The 17791-nt window shown below is 39.2% G+C and overlaps 1 protein-coding gene across 1 annotated transcript in view; it reads left to right on the plus strand.

Annotated features, from left to right (window-relative positions):
- Nucleotides 1–17791, plus strand: part of RET (ret proto-oncogene) — an 88067-nt gene that overhangs the window by 36982 nt on the left and 33294 nt on the right. Inside the window, exons 2-6 of the mRNA XM_068950583.1 lie at nt 9435–9686; nt 11347–11640; nt 12161–12402; nt 15599–15800; nt 16274–16473. Coding sequence (XP_068806684.1) covers nt 9435–9686; nt 11347–11640; nt 12161–12402; nt 15599–15800; nt 16274–16473 — 1190 coding nt within the window. The remainder of the gene's footprint in view (nt 1–9434; nt 9687–11346; nt 11641–12160; nt 12403–15598; nt 15801–16273; nt 16474–17791) is intronic.

Below are 17791 nucleotides of genomic sequence, written 5' to 3' on the forward strand. Positions count from 1 at the left end.
GACTGCTGAGCTGAGATGCATGGAAAAACCTTTTATATTGGCACTGTAATGTAACTATTTCCTCTTGCTTTTGTCTGCATGAACAGACGGAGACACGCCTCTGGGTAGTCCTGACAGTTCTTCTAGCTGAATTTTTGAAAGGAAAAGAGTAACTTGAAAACATAGCTCTGTGTGTTTGTGTATACATTCCCGCATGTTCATAATCCAACACAAATATTTTCTTTTTGACAATTTTAGGATCTTATTTTAATCTTGATACATACATATCTATGTATGTGTGTGTGCACACGCTCACTCTACCTTTGCAGGTTTTAAGTGAAGTTTTGTACCTGTGGCATACTGTGAGCAAACCCAAACGAAGCCTCAAGGTCTGCAGCTTTTGACATGAGTTCCCTTTGTAAGATCTTTTCTCCCACACTCATGAACTTAAGGTTAGTTGTCAGAGCAAAACACACACAGATCATTGGAAATTGAGAAGTACGTAACACAAAAAAATGTGTCTTTGTAGAGCTAAGTTGGAGTGGTATCGAAATGAAACATTATGTCATCTTCACTTTTTTTCTGCTGCCTTGTAAACCCCCTGAATTTGACCCAGATGCGAGTAAATTCCATAAACTATTTATTAATGTAACTTGAACTCTGCAGTGTGATCTTCAGAGTCTTGCAGTTCTGTACTCAGAGAGTTGTTATACCTGTTTATTTCCAAGCAATTAAGCCATACTTTAATCCCATAAATAATGAGGAGTAGTAGAATCAGGATCTGAAGGATTTGCAGAGACCCCCAGAAATCTCTCAGAGAAGCCTTGCCTGTGTGTTAATGCCAATTTTTCTATAAAATTCTGGTTCCTTTGTCACAAAAGAGTATCATACAGACTACAGCATATGTTAAAACCAAGTAATTGGTTATTGGTTAAAACCAACTAATCTTCCCCTTTTGGCATTTTCTTCCTGTGACAGTGTCTAATTCTCAATATAAAATAAAGCCTTGAAAATTATTCCATTGAGAACATTTAAGTTTTAGTAACATTGGTATTTAAAGCAGTGAAGCATCAGAAATTTGCCATCTTGCTGACATAAAAAATAACAAACCATAAGAAAGCAACAGAAAGGAAGCATCCAGCCTTTCTATCATTTACAGAAGTTTGGAAATGCCTTTCTAAAACTCACCTAATAACATGGGCTTTGGAAAGAAAGTGTAGCACAGGTTTGACCCTCGCTCTGAACTAGGCATAAGTTAACCAGCAGTAGAGCCTTAGGAGAATGCTTGTCCTGCGCCCTGGAAGACTGTGTTGCACCTCTTTTACCCATCTTGAACTGAGACACAAATCAAAGCGTTGACAGTTCTTGCAAATTCAGAATCCAATTGAAATGTTTCCTTTTCGACTTTTTAGGGGCTGTCTTTGATCTTGACTTTTTAAAATTTGTATTCAAAATGCCTGATATGGGAACAAAACGTTTTTTCTTTCTTACCTTTTTGCTTTACCATGTTTGTTTTCTTAATATCTTGTGGAATTCATTCTGAGTTTCCTTACTAGCAGGTTAATACAGGTGGTTGATGGAGTATTTATATTTGTATCTATTTAATTTCCATGTTTTCAATCCAAAATTTGAATTTATTTTCAATATAGGCATGGGAATCTAGTTAGGAACTCACAAGAGAGGCAATTAACTTAAAGCAGGCCAGTTTATCAAGTCTGGAATATCTTCCGGTGAAGTACTATTTCTGCTTACCATCACTTTGTAAGGACCTGTTCCCTCTGGAAGTATCATATTCTAAAAAACACATGTATTCCGCTGATACTGCTCCTATTGAAATGCATGCTATCATTCTCTAACAATTGTGCTACTTTTAAATGTACACAACAGGTGAAACTTAGCAGTTACTTGCCCAGCTCCATAAAATTTGCGCATACTTTCCGAAAGTTCTGTATAAAGCTGTGCAGTGGCCCTCCCCCAAGCTGCTCTGCTGAGGGTTCAGAAGAGCAGCTTTTCAAAAAACAAGTTCATTTCATTTGCACTTTAAAACAGTTTCTTATGTTCTCTGCTTCACATCTGTTACAATTTCTGTGATAATTATCTTAAAGATAACATACCCAAAAGTGGTAATATCGTGCTGCTGAGCTGCGTTGATGGCTTACTAGTTGATGCTGTGTTTGCTGGTTCCTGTATTTGTCAGTGCTCTGGTAGCTCTCAGATGCTTTAATCATCTGAGAGGTACAGATGCTTTAATCATCTGTAGGTGGGGCAGTAAAGCTGCAGCCTGGGCTTGGCAGAGTTTGGCTGGACATCCATCTATGTGAAGTCAGGAGCACTCTTTAATACTTTGCCTAGGCACTGCATGTAAGAGCAGCTGAAAGGTTACAGGCATAACTGTACTTGCCTGAGTAACAGTCCTCCATGGGTGGTGCCTGTACACCTAGCGCAGGCAGGGGAAGACAGGCGACCCTCGGTGCCCGGCCATGCAGGAAGGTAGAGGGGACACAGGAGCTGGTGCTTGCCAGCACCGAGTTAACTTGTGTCCTCGCATATACTGTAGGTACTAGCTGAGCTGCAGAGCAGCTCTTTTTGGTGGATTTTGGGCACTAGACTCCTTGCTAAAACAGTTATGTTTTGCCCTTAGGAGTATTAGCTCTCTGCCTGGTTCTCTCTAGTGATGTGCAGCCAGGTGTATTGGCAGTAGTTCTACTTCTATGATTATCTTTTGAATCAGTCCCAATGATGGCTAGAGCAGTGAGGAGTCCGTCATTTAAAATCTTGCTGCAGAACTAAAGGTGAGGTTGGAGCGATTCCCTGTGTAAGACAGAGATTTTTCTCTCTGCTAAACCATCTGCGACTGGAGAGGCATTCATCTACGTGCTGGCAGGAACATTTTGATGTTTGTGTCAAGTGGCAGGTACTGTCAATGCTCCTCTTCTGGAATGAATATCCTTATAGGGTATTTGATCCACATAATGTTTTTTCCAGCTATGTTATTTTGTGCCACCTTTCCATCATGTGACGGTATTTTTTCTGACTGACTGACTTTTTGGTTTTTGAGGATAAGTTTATTTCTTCGTTCTGGAAGGCCTAGAATGGCATCAAGTGGGTGAGTCCCTTAATTGAAAATACACAAGTGCATTGCTGCTCTTGTTTTCCAATAAATCAAACACTGGGTATATTCATACTTGCAATGGAACCTAATGGCTACTCATCAGGAGCGAAGATAATTATTTCAGGAACACAAAACTAACCTTGCCAGATAATTGCTTGTTAAAATCTGATGCTGTGCCACAACTGGAGGATTATTAGTAGCAGACTCCCATGTTCATCTGTTACATCATTATCTCCTTTATGTTACAATGATAGGGTTATCGTGGCATTAAAAACATACTCTTTTTCTTTGATATATGTGCAAATTCTTCATTCCAGATTTTGAATGCAAGAGAGAAAGGTCTGTTCCATTCTTTATAAATTGTCATGTTGTCCTCCAGAACTCTGAGGCAAGTCTGAGTAAAGATTGTTGAAGATTATTGTTTGGGTTATGTAGATGTATATTACTTGTCGAAGGGAAACACATCCTCATTCCATTTCCATTTTGCTGTTTTTTTTTTCTTATGATTTTAACATGCAAACAAGTGTTTGTGTGGAAAATGCATATTAATCCAGGACACCCCATGAGATTTGTGAGGTTTTGCGTTTAGTGGAAAGGGGTATGACGTGAGCTGGTGAAAAGAAGCTGAAAGTCACAAGCGTTCCTGCTGGAGACGGAACTCATTTTTCTGCTGATTAGGGTAATTAAACCCAGAATAATTCTCAAGCAGCGCATTAGATTCTCAGTCGCTTGAAGGCTTTAGGTCAGAACTGGACCTCTTTCTCAAATACATGTAACTTAAGCCAATTCCTGGTCGTTTCAGCTCTTAATTTTCTTCTGTGAGCGATATAAGACACCTGCCTGCTTAATCTGAAGCTAATGATTGGGCTAAATAATGGACTGTAAAGTTGAATATTGCAGTGCTTTGACCTTTTCTGTGGTTTTAGCTCTTACCTTCTAAATCCCAGTTTCAGAAGTGAGTTGGCTGCCCCGTTTCACTGCCTGTCAGCTCACTGTCACAGCCTGCCTCAGTTCTTCTGAAGAGGATGTTTGCCTTTGGGGGTCCTTTGTGTTGTGGACCAGAGCAGTGGGATGCTTCTTAGTAGTGGTCAGGCGGTGCCCTGGCTGTTCTGTCTTGTCACCATCTCCTGTTTTCTTTGAGAGAAAGATCACCCTGCAAGTGATCCAAAAGGAGCTGAGACAGTTTTCCAGTTATCTAAGCACATCCTTTTCCTGAGCAAATCCTGTAACTGGGTTATTTCACTTCAAAATGTGTTATCCAAAGTCAGCAATTTTACCTTGAAAGATGATTGCTTACTTTCGGAGACCGTCTTTCACAGTGAAGTCCTCCCATTTACAAATAAAAACATATTTCATGCCACTTCATGGCATGACTAAAATGTTAAAATTATATTTTTCTTCCTCATAGTTGCTGACAAGAGGAATGGTGCTGTAATCAGTTTTTGTAATTTTCAACTCCTGTCTATAGTGGCAAGAATAAAAAGCATTAAAAACATGTTTTTCCACTACAGTTTTCCACTATGTATTTTGTACCAAAAAAAAAAATTCTGTATCAAAAAAGTCATTTTTTACCTATTCATTCATCAAGGAGAAAAGCCACATGAGAAATTGCTTTGTTTCACAGGCTCTGTTTATGTCCAGGCTTCAAATCTCATTTCTCCACTCTCATTTTTCTGTTTTCTCTCCTTGGCTTGGAATAATGCCGTCATAACCGTATCTCTTTCCTGTAGGAGCTATTAGTCAGTTGCATTACATCCGTTTAAATGTGATCACTTTTCTCATCTGTATGTTACTGATATGCTTTTACCATGTTATATTGCTAATCCATCAGAGCTTGCAATGTTTCTGTGCTGATTGTTTACAGAATAGAGAACTGGAGCATTCTGCAAAAGTAAATAAATAATCCTACGGAAATACTTCAGAGAAGCTGAAATGCTACTGTATATATGTATATGTGTGTGTATGTATACACATACATGTTACTGGTGTATGTTTTAGGGCCAAACGTTCTCATGGTATATTTCAAGGTTGTGAAATATTTTTCTCCTTTTAATTCATAAGGAAAAAACACTTTGACCATCAGTTTTGAGCTTAACCATCTCAACTCCTATTTATTTAAATGGCAGATTCAATAAATGCTCCATCTGGCTTCCATAGGAAGCTTATATAAGTTCTTGAAAATTGATATTTTTTTTTCTTTTTTGCGGGACACAAGAGACTGTGTCCAGGATTAGAACTTCTTCCTCCTGCAGCATAGTTGCCAGATGGGAAGTTTATTGAATCTATTTTTAACTTATTAGGGTTTAAAGGAATGAATGCAACTCAGCGAAGTGGGTGCTACGTTTTTACTTCAAAGGTCTCCTTTAAGATCGTCCTCAGTAGATTTATATGCATAGTGAAGTGGTGACCTGGGCAGTCTGTTGCATACCTCTCTTTCAGTACTTGAAATGCAATTAAAGAGTGACCACTTTACAAAATCCCAGTAACTTAAAGATCAGCAACACTGGGTGAATCTTGTTACAATAGGAAGGCAGAATCAAATTTATAATTTTCTAATTATTTTATTCATTTTACTGTCTAAGATTTTACTGTGTTGTAATGTCTCTTCTTTTGAAATGCTGTTTTACCATCTTTGAAATGTTGCAGGCATTGACTCCATAACTAAGTAAAATGTGAAAGCATGTAAGATCTACTGCTGTCACTTGACAGTATCCTTAGGTGTTGTCCTGAACAGAAGCATCCTCTGAACTAAAAACTAACGCTTCTGACTGGCAGAATTTAACTTGAGCAGCGTTTGAGTTGAATCAGGGAGGAAAAAAAGCATACTTCTACTTAGCAAGGTGGCTTTTATATTTGTGAAGGGCATTGCAGGTTAATTAGCAATGCAGCTTCTAAATAATTTTGTGAAGGAATCCTCCTCTTTTTTCAAAATACAAAGCATTGTTTTCCATTTCTATTATCTATGGACAAATCAGATTTTTATGTTACAGGATTTTTTCCCCGGCATGGTGTGTGAAAATTCTGAGGGGGTTTCTGAGAATGGAGAAGATTGAGCCTGTGAACCCATGCCAAAGAATTGCCAAGAAGATTCTGCAGCATATGTACTCTTTTTTTTTCTCCCTAATGCTGAGCAGTCAGGGTGCTGATCTGTGCTGAAATGTAGTTGCAGAGTTCCAGAGATTTAAATTGCATTGCCCGTAATAATTATTTATGTGCTCAAAGTTAAATACGGTGGTGTATACATTAACATGTAGTACAGACTAAGAGGAGTAGATTTGTAGAGCAAAGCAGCCAGCACTGAGGAGCTGAAGGCCACACTGTCAACATTTCAGAGCTTTTTACTTTAGACTAGCTCTATTCTGGCACCACGGATTGAATGTGGTTAATGGTTGGGGCGTAGCTTCTGGTTTGGTTTAATCCAGAAAGACCTGAGTTCGTGTGCTCCAAGACCGTTCTGCAACAAGAGCCAAAGCTCTGTGAGTGGGGCCTCTCTGGAGATTCGCTTCAAAAGCTTCGTTCTGATCCAAACAGACACTCCAATGTCACTGTTCCCCATTACGTGCATTAGTGTTTGCAGGACTGACTCTGTGTGCACTTCTCAATGAAGGCTTTCTACCTGATATGAAGTCGACATTTAGTATACAGACAGACAGTGATCTTACCTGTGTCTTTGTGCATGTAAAGATTAACGCATTTGTTTAAGATAAGCAAATGAGTAGTTACAACTCTAAAATACCCTTTATTTTTTTTTCTTTGTCTTTCCCAGTTTCAGCCTTTATGCGGATGTACTGTTTATATGTACTCCACTTTCTGTATACTCCTTTTATTGTAAAGGCTTTTGTGTGTCTCCTGTGGTGGCCTTTCACCCACTACATGATGTGTTTTTAATGCTGTACAGTCTCGTCTCTCCTTCCTCACTGACCTTAGGAACTGTTCACCCCAATCTTATGAATAAGCAAATAAATAAATTAATTTTCCTCCTGTGGATAATGTTGCATAAAACTCACTTGTACATATCGGTGGGTTACAAGTGATTTTTTTTTTTTTTTTTTGTCCTGAGCAGTGAATATCCAGGGTCAAATTTCTTGTGAGGAAATAAGTCTTTTTCGTAATTCTAGATTCAAGTTCTTATACAAAGTACCTTGAGAAAATCCATTCCCTTGTGCTAGGGCCGGACTTGCTGTTTGGACATCATCTTATCCTTGTTATTAATGAACCTGTTTCTTAGGATTTCTAGTGGTACAGTTTCCATAACTTTTCCTACACTTTAAAAAAGGCAGTTGGAATGAGATTCTTTTAACAGGATGTGTAACTGGAAACAGGTTTGAAATTCAAGAATCTAACTTGTGAACAAGATGGTGATGAGACAGGAATCAAGTAAGTTTTCTTCAGGTAGGGGGGAAAACCTTCAGAAGTCACTGGTCAAATTGCTTTTCTAAAACTCTTAAATAGGAGATGGTTGTTGGCTTCTCTTTGAGTTAATTAGTTTGGAGAAAATTCACTTATTGTTTTACTTTCGCACTTTATTTGTATATTGCAAAGTACATGTAAAACAAGCAATGGGCAGCTGTAAATCATATGGATATAATTGCATCCAAGAATACTGATGATGTCATGAGTCATTTCAAGGTACAGTGGCTTCTGTGGTATTTCCAAATGAAATTAGAGGTCTCTTGTTTACAGTTTGTTAGTGGTCTTCTCCCTTCTGCAGAATAGTGCATGTATCCAATAATAATAATATGAAACAAATGCCATAGCCTGATGCTATTTTGAAGCGGTTTTGGCATTATATCCCCCATTTTATTGCTGTATTATCGTCATTTCCAGTTGTATCTGGCTTTATTTTAGCTAAGATAGTCTTCTGTTAATAATATATGGAAATTGTTTTTATTTACATTTGTTCAGCAGATGTGTGAACCTTTTTTATGCCTTACACTTTATCATATCAGAGAAAATGATGCAAAATTCTGCAAAATGCAAGTGTTCTGTTGTGTGGGAGCAAGTGCTGGCTGTCAATGCAGACGACGAACAAGAGCGACAGTCTGTTCCAGTATCTCAGAGCGCATGGCACATATCAATGAGTCTCCCTGTGTACATATGTTTCAAGTGAGATTTCACTGAGATGCGTTCCATTAGTGGCCTGCCTGTGCACCCAAGGAAGATGCTAAACCTTGCTCAGTCAGCTGCAGTGGGTACAGATGTTGGCCTATCTCTTGTATTTCTGAAAATCCCACCCAAACCTTACTTATTTTTAATCTGTGGGCCTTCTTTGCAGCAATGCTGTTTTTTTTTTTTTAATTTTGAAGGGCGGTCCTGTTTGGTGGTGATAACGCAATGCAGGGCTCTGCCAGGCTTGCTACTGTTTCTGACAGCTCAGTCAGACTGCTTGCACTGTGTTTTTGTGCGTGCTTTTACTGCCTGTTCCTTCATTGAATATCAGCTGTTCCACTGTGATCAGACTTGCAAGTAGTAGAATTGGACGAGAGGTGTAGGAAAGAAGTAGAGAAGCAAACGCAAAGTGACCTGATAAGATGAGAGTATCTGAAATGACAGGCATTAAGGGCCAGTTGAGTCTTACTCAAAGTAAATGTCTGCAATGGGAGAGAGGAAAAAAAATCACAGAATATTAATGGGTCAGTCTTAGCCGTTGTGTTAAAAATACATGTGCTTTTCCCTGCCTTGCTCAGGCACATCAGTTCTGAGCTCCCCCATCTCTAAAATGTAAAGGACTTACAGGACTATAATATTAATTTTATGTAAACAACTCCTATTTTCTGTACTGAAAGTATCAGGTTGGCCTACTTAAAGAGAGGGAGCCACAAAAGAATTTGTATTTAAGAGAGGTTCTATGTAATCCAGTACAATGTTTGAGAACCATTGATACATTTCTATGTTTTCTCTGAATGGAAAGTGTTTTTAGGTTTTGAAAGCGTGTGATTTCATCGTAGAGTTCTTCTTCTCTGAATATAATCTGTGAGATAATGGAAGAACAGCTGACGGTTGCAGACATTAACTTGAGTAAAATCCGGCAAGCGGAGCTTCATTAAGCATTCTGCTTCAGCTGTTGCCATGTTTATGGTAAAGCAGTTCTACTTCCAAAACATAGGAGATTTTGTAACTTGAACATAAAATGGGCCAAATTTGTGATGGCTATCTCTCTGCACTGAATGCAGTAAAACCATACTGATTTACGCTGGATGAGGATCTGCCTTTTTTGATGTCGTCTTTAGTGCACTTACAAAATGAAGCTTGCAGTTCTTTGGAAATGCATCTCTTAAGTGAGTTTTGCATTGACATTTTCTTAACTGGGAGCAACTCTCCTGTTGTGTGGCTTCCTTTGCAGCTGCCTTTGGTCTGTACTTCCCCAGGAAAGAGTACTCGGAGAATGTCTACATTGATCAGGCAGCTGGTACGCCACTCCTGCACATCCATGCCTTGAGGGATTCACACGGGGAAGCGGCCCACTTCCATCTGTGCCAGAATCTCATCATTTCTCGAGCAAGATCCCATGAAAACCATTGGTTTCAAATCAGAGAAAAAACAGGACTTCTGTACCTCAGCAAGAGCCTAGACAGAGAAGACTTTAATATGCTGTGTAAGTATGAGAAGACTAGCTGCTCTTGTTGAAGTATCTCTTGTTAAAGCAAAGTATGTTCAAATCGTGAGATTTATCCAGCAGCATGTGAGCATCAAATTTGGAAAAACCGTCTATGTTGTTTTAAAAGAGGAGCCAGACCCGGCAAAGCCAACTGTGAATGCAGGGGGTCATATGCCAAAGTAAATGCTAAACTGGGTCAGATCCTGCCACTCTTGTTGTTGACTCTAATATAGCAGGAAAGTTGTACTACTTGAAATAAATTTTCTGTCATCCACAGCTCTAGTAAGTCGCAGCTTCACATTAGGATTTGCCGGATCCAAATGAAGCCAGTTCCACTGTGGTAATGTTGGGGGTTTAGCAGCCAGATCAAGATATTTAAATTGGTTCAAACTCTCATCAGGTCCTTGAACTCTGGCAACATGGACTCACAAAATATGTTTGCATGTAACACTGAACAGTTCTTGGAAGAAATGGTTAAGTGTACCTCTCTTTATCTCTTGAGATTTAGCTTTAAAAAAAACCTTACTATTGAACTACAGAAGTGAATTATCTCAATTTTTTCCCTCTTTTATGCTCTAGCAGTAAATTGATTTTGGTGATTTTGATCTATGAGGAAATTAAATATCATTAGGTGGTGGAGGAGGAAATGGGTGAGAAGTTAATGGCATACCACTGCGATCAGTTGCAGAATTTCTGCTCTAAGAGAGTCTGTAGTATCTGTGGAGTTTGTAAGGGCCATATATCAACACTGTCCTTTGACTTAGGTTCCACAATGCTTAAATGTTCAAATTCAGGCACTTACTGCTTTAGTTTTTAAGAGTTTAAATGCTCGCTATCTTACCCATTTTCACTGTATTTGTTGGTACTTGAAATTCATGAATCATGAATATGATAGCTATTTGTAATTGAACAGAGGAAGAATGGCTATCCACAACTTGAGTGTCTTAAGTTTTTTTTTTTTTTTTTTTTAAATATGGCTCAAAGTGACCTAGAGAGTCTTTTCAAGTGAATTAGATCTGTCTCAGTGATACTATCATTCTGTCTGTAGTTGAACTAAGATAATAAAATCAATTTGGACTTGAGGATGTCTTACTAGATGCCACAAGCTGATTTTAGCTTCTGTGTTATCTTTTGCCAACTCTTTATATTTTAAAGTGATGCAACAGTGTGTCCTATACAGTTTGCCACATGTTCTCAACTGGTATAAATTGTCAGAATGATATGACTTAAAAGACAGCTAATAGTTGTTGTGAGTGTATCCTGGATGCTGGGATCCTGGTTGCTATTTCACTCACTCTTCTTTTCCTCCTGCCACCCCACTCTCCTCTAGTCCATCCAAGAACAGTCCTGTCAAAAAGCTGATTACTAATAGTGACCTGTTTTATGTCAGTGTCCTACAGACAGAACATGGGCGTTGTTCAGTGGGATTCTACAACGTAAAATTGGGTGGTAACACCTATATTTTGGCTTATTGAGGTTATTAAGATTTAAAGTCTTCCAGTCAGTAAGCGATGTACTCAAGAGTTGTTTTATTACATAATAGAACTATGTGGCTGTTTGTGGAATAACGAACTAAACCATGAAATGTGTAGAAGAAATCTTTGCTAGTCTTCTGTCAAATATTTCCTTTGCTCTGTTTTTTTTTTCGCTTTTGTAGCTGTAGGAAATTGGATGTCATTATCAAAAGTGATGCTGTATGTCTTCCTTTCATCCCACCCTTTCCAAGAGAAGGAATGTGACTCTGCTACTCGTGCCACAGTATACCTCTCCTTGATCAATGCTACTGCACCAGCGTGCAGCACCCTGACAGCAAGGCAACTTTGCTTCACAGAAATGGATCTTTCCTTTCATATCAAGGAGAATAAACCACCTGGCACGTTTCATCAGCTCCAGCTACCCTCAGTTCATCATCTGTGTCAGAATGTCAGTGTTTCCTACAAACTTCTAGCAGGTAAAATGGGACTGAAAACGAGCACTCAGGTACCAGCAATATTTGTAAACAGCTGCACTGTTAAGATCTCTCTTGTAGTAGATGCTTTAAATTGATCATATACAAGGAAATCCCATTGTAAGTGTGAGCAGAGCCTGAAGATTTTGCCTTTGAGATATACAGAGAGGATGGGAAGGAAGACTACCTTCCTCCCTGAGGAGAAGATTGATTTTACAAGTTGTACCTGGCAAGGGCAGGTTGGCAATGTCCTGAGCTTTAAATTGTGCTTCTTCTAAATTGTAGGATCTTTTTATCAGTTCCATATGTTTTTTGCCTACCCTACTATAGCTCTACCACTTTCTTCCATTTCGCTTCTGAGTCTGCCTTTTATCATGCAGTCATGGCCGTCTTTTCTAAGCTGTAATAGCTATGTCCAGTTGGATTTACTGGACTGCAAAAGAACATTAAAGAAGAAAATTGGTCCCAGAGTCCTATAATTGGAAGTGATTGTCCCTGTTTATGCTATGACTGTGTTTTTCAGCTGAAGGTCTGCCATTTCGGTACAATGAGAACACCACGGGGGTGAGTGTGATACAGCGTCTAGATCGAGAAGAAAGAGAGAGATATGAACTGATTGCCAAATGTACCGTGAGAGAGGGCTTCAGAGAAATGCAGGTTGAGGTGCCCTTCCTGGTGAATGTGTTAGATGAAGATGACTCTGCTCCCTTCCTTCCCAATGGCACTAATACTGCAGATGCTGTTGTGGAGTTCAACAGAAAAGAGGTAATGTTCTTTATCTAGTCTCTGATGTAGGAACACAGCAGTGGGAGGCACGTGTACTGGGAAACTACGTTCTGTATAACGAATTTCGACATCAAACTTATGATCATACCACTACTCTTCAAAGCTGTGTTTGTACTGTGCTGAGTGTGTAGAATAAAAAGATTTTTTTTTTTTTCCCTCAGTTCTATCTATTTACATCCCAAATAGACAAGAGTTTAGGTCAGGAAGTAAACAGTGCAAAAAAAAAAAGTGAGCATTTCCTCAGATCAGGACAGACCCCTGCTGATATCCCAGCAGGGATCATTGTATCTTGCAGGACTGAATTCTGCTCTGGATTTATTCAGGATTGCTTCCACTAGGTGACCAGAAATTGAGTGTTATTGACCAGATGTATGTATGTATTCTTCCTATATATAAGAATCTATATAAGATATCAGAAATACATTACAAACATTTATTAGGATGCTGCACCAGTAACAGGAAGTTATGAGAGGCAGCTGTCTCTGCAGCCTTAATTCTGTGTATGCACACTTCTATCTCATGTGTTATACGAGGAATATATTTGGTAGAAAAAATAGTATGCAATTTTGTTATTAAAGACCTGATCACAAAACATATACAGAATGGAGAGAAAGCAAGATTATCAAAGCCCAAAGCGATATAAGAGCTTCTCAAAGCATCAGGGCCCTGAGGGCACCATGAGCTCTTACTGGCCCTCCCCGGGAACCTCTTTCCTCCAGGCCTCCCCCCATCCCAGCCCAGCCTGGGGCTGTCAGTCCTGGCCCTGCAGTGGTGCCTGGCTCCAGCCCTGCAACAGCCCTGCCTGGCCTCAGCTCACCCCCACCAAGGTGCCCGATGCCCGGGCTGGGGTTGCCCCAGCTGTGGGACAGGCCCTGGCAGCGAAGCCTAGCCCTGCACCACCGGGAGCCCCCACCACTGCCAGGCAGGGAGCCGCCAGCCCCAGCAACACACTGATGCAAAGGAAAGACTGTAAGGGTTCATTTTCATTTATGTAGAATCTTAAGCAGTCTAAAAATATGGGTGCTACAAGCTTCCTTTGTTACCTAAACTCGTGTACAGAGACAGTTACTTTGATTTATAAGTCAACAGAAGCAGCTTCTCTCTGCTATTCCAGGCACTCTCGACAACACTCAGGGAAGCAAAACACTGAAACAAAGCTAGCCAAAAATCCTGAAAGAGAAGTTTTCTTCAAATACGAGTTTTCTATTGTAGTACTATTCCTTTTCAGAAACCAGTCAAAATGATGGATTATGCAGAATTCACTTAATGTTTTCAGGTTCAAGCCATTAAGGGAAATTTTTAGGACCTTGCTTTGCAGGTGACCTCCCACTTTTCCCTTAGTACGCCGAGGTGATCTTTGAAGAGGTCTAAACCTCTGGATGCCTTTGTGCGCGCCCCCTGCACACGCGCGCCCCTTGCCCCAGCAGAGAAGTCTGCAGCTCGGCTCTCCAGCTCTTCACCCCTCAGCACCAACCCTTAATAAGTCAGGTTATAGTTAAGGCACATCTTTATGGGCCTAAATTATACATCTTTTATGAGAGCACTTCTGTTTCATAGCAGCGGTACTTTTTTGCAGTCAGTTTTCCCTTTTTGCTCATGCTGTATTTGGTAGGGAGAGGTATGATTTGGGGAGTTTGCTGCCACCTGCAGACAAGCATTGACAAGACACCTGTGAACACATTTGTCAGGGTATAAAGTAACTCCTTTTTCCTTTCAGAAATTTTGAAACTTGTGAATTTCATTTAGCTCTGAATGAGAGGAGGGGAAAGTCTCATAAAAGTGTCCTATAAAGAAAAGTAATCTAATTGCTTTATTTTGATTTGAGATGTTTTTGCATGCAATTGAGATGATAAAGCTTAAATGCAATATTTAAACCTTGATCATTTCTCTCTGAAATTTTGTGCCCACAAAGCATTCATAATTTAGTGAATTTCACTGGTGTTTTGCAGTGAAAGTAAGCATTATGTTTGGAAACTTTCAATCTTTTCTAGTAACTAGATAAGCTTGAAACAGCAGAATTAATGTTAATAAAAATCTTAAAGGCCTGATGGTTTCAGTGTCCAGCTGGAGAACAGCAGTCTAGTAGAATAAGCAGAAGACAGACAACCCAGGCCACCTGTGTCACTTACTCAGTGCTGGGTCGGGTAATGAGTCTGACTTGTCTAAAGGTGCTTCGTTGTCTTTTAATTACACATGTTACTAACCTGCTTTGTTAGTAGTGTTGCAGAATATTATTGATTTTAAAAAAGAAAAAAAAAAAGCAAGAGCTGCATGTGAACTCATTTTGCACCTCTAAAGTTAAGCATTGTATTTGGACATGGACAGAAATGATTATATAACAAGGTCTTTTTCACTGCTACATTGGTGATTGCCATTTTCCTTTGAGACTTCTAACTCTTTGTCACCTGTGTATAAGTAGTTAAGGATTCTCTGGTGGGAGGTTCATTAGCATGTGTACCTGTCTATCCTATATACCTGACTGACAGGACCCTCAATTTCTGGTGGATATAGTCTTGTTACCACGTACGTATAGGATTGGGAGCTGTAAAGTGATGGACTTGATGCAAAACAGCAACTAGAGCCCCTGCATTCCCTTCCTAGGCAATACTCTTCTAGTTGCAATGACCTAAGCAAAATCTCCATCACATTTAGGGTACACTGCTAGTATGTTCTGTCTTTAAACACTTCTGTTTTGATTTTTTTAAACCAGAAAAGCATTGTCTATGTCATGAGACATTTGTTTGGAAATATGTTTCATCAGTAAAAAAGTGACTGTGCTAACTCAGAGTACTCTAGCTGCACAAGCTGGAGACAATCTGCTCTGAGGCTTGAGTGTCTCTCCTCACAAATTTACTCATTTGGCAATATTTAAACTGCATTAGCTGGAGACTGTTGTATCTACAAGCTGATGTTGAGGCTGGGTAAGCTGTCTCTGCTTAAGCGCTGAAAGTGAATGGGACAAATAACTGTCTTTCTAAAATGCTGCTACAAATATTGTGCAGGCCCAAATGGGTGTGAAATTGTGGTATCCTGAAGCTTAAAAAGAATTTGAATCAAAGTGGACTTGAATGAAAGTTTAGAAGGCTTACAGATCAATATGTTAATCCTGCAATCATGTATCAGAGGAAGAAAGCTTCAAGGTCATTCAGCAATGTTATTTATGATTTCCTTCCAGGGAACTGTCCTCGCAATGCTAACTGTGTGTGATGCAGACACCACGCCTATTTATCCCCTTGAAAGTAGCAGAAAGAAATACACAGGAACCATCATTACAAATGATCCATGGATAAACGAAACATTTCGGGTGGAGCACATCTTCCATGAAATCCACTTCAGTCCAAATGGCAGCCAAGTGAGGGGAACTCTACATGAATACAGTAAGGTCTCTTCCTTTAAATAAAGGAGAAGTTTCTTGTTAATAGTCGATCAATAATCATTTTGCATTTCCAAGCATTATATAAATACTGATTAGAAGAAAACTGAGCAATTTCACAATAGCAGAACAGTGAATTTTAAACATACAATGAAAAAATGGAGTTTGTGCATCCCTAAGATAGGGACTGTATGGGATGATGTTTTGTGTACCAATAAGCAAGAGGTTCTGATTGTAGAATCCTCAGAACAGTAATAAGAAGGGAAGAACATATCTTCAAACATCTTGAATGGTACACAACATCTTGAATGGTACACAGTATAATTGTGTAGAAGCTATATTTTCATAGTTAACTATCTCCTTTTGTTTCCCGTTAGGAAAGTGTTTGATATTTATAATTTGGTTGGAATTGCAGAATCAAAAAATGCACTTACAGATAATGTAGGTGTGTGATATGACTAATCTTTTCTTTTGCAGAACTAGTACTGAATAAAAGTATTTCAGTCACAGAGCATCGTTCCTTCCAATTGGATGTTTTGGTGAATGACACAGAATATCATGGTCCAGAAAGATCGGTGATGCTTCACTTCAATGTCTCCATCCTCCCTGTCAGCATTCAGTTTCCAAACGTGACTTACCAGTTCACAGTGAACAGAAATGCTGAACGTTTTGCACAAGTAAGAACTGTGTTAATTATATTTTTACTTTTTGTTAGAGACAGAGCTAGTAGATCTTGTGAGCTAGTAGGTTTTGTCAGAGACAGACCTCACCACAGTGAGGTCTAGGAAGTGTAGGTTCTGTTCCTTGATTCTGACGTTGGCCAGCAAATCAGTCTGTCTTGTGTACTCGGGCTCCTCTGTAAAACTTTGTTATGTTCTCCTCTTTAAATTGCTTAAAGATCTACTAAAGAAAAGCCTTACAGAAAATCTAAGCAGTGATGTTATTTTTATGCATCAGAGCTTCCATGTGCATCGTTGCACAAACACAGAGTAGGAGACAGTCCCTGCCCTAAAGAAGTTACAAATTAAACAGACACGAATGTTTTCTCCGATATGCTTATGGATAAAGCTTTGGATTGAGCTATATTAAGTAGAATAAATGAAAAATGTGACATCAGCATAACTGTTTTGCTGGATGTAGCCACAAAGGATTCCAGGTAGACTGGACACTAGCCTCTCCCATCATATAATCACAGAAGGGAGGCCACACACGGAAGTATTAGTAGAGAGGAAAAGAGAGGGACTTGCAGCCTTCAGCAGCTTAGGTATAAATAACTGGAAGAAAAATCAAGGGCAAAAAAAGAATTTGTCCCAGCTATTGAAGTCCCAGCTCTACACATTCCAGTATGTTAATAGCTTTTCCCTAGATAATGGTTAGTTAGTAATTAATGTGTTTCCTAATTTAACCCTCATTTTAGCTTAATCACCATCATTGCCATTAATAATGCCTTCCAGAAACACTTTCCAACAGGTTGACATTAATCAGGTGAAAATTGCAATGTAATTCTTATGGAACATGCACATTAATAGGCAACTAGTTCAAGATAATTAATGTTATGAGAGTGAAAATTAAAAAAATCAGTCACAAGGCATTTGAGGGGAGCTGCTGGAATGTACACTTCATAACTAAATAGAGCTATAAGGCTGCTGCTGTATTTATAGCACAGAAAAGGATTGATACTAAAATTTGATCAACCCGATTGCAGAGAAGACCAATTCATTATACATCTTTTAAGAAGAAATTGTATTTTACTCATCTCTAAGCCTCTGGTTGATCAAGAAAAAGAAAGAAAAAGGAAAGATGTATTCCATGGTCTTGTATTTAATATGATGAAATGTACTATAGACTGATAGCTCTTGAGAGTACAGAACAGGCCCTGCATAACCAATTAAATGCCACTGCTCAGTCAAGGGTCATTTTACCCACAGTCTGCACTGAATATCCTAAATAAGAGAAGGATATCCAGTGAGCTCAAACAGTGGACTACCTGCAAGA

Source organism: Struthio camelus, chromosome 7 (genome assembly GCF_040807025.1).
Source record: "Struthio camelus isolate bStrCam1 chromosome 7, bStrCam1.hap1, whole genome shotgun sequence".
Lineage (NCBI taxonomy): Eukaryota > Metazoa > Chordata > Aves > Struthioniformes > Struthionidae > Struthio > Struthio camelus.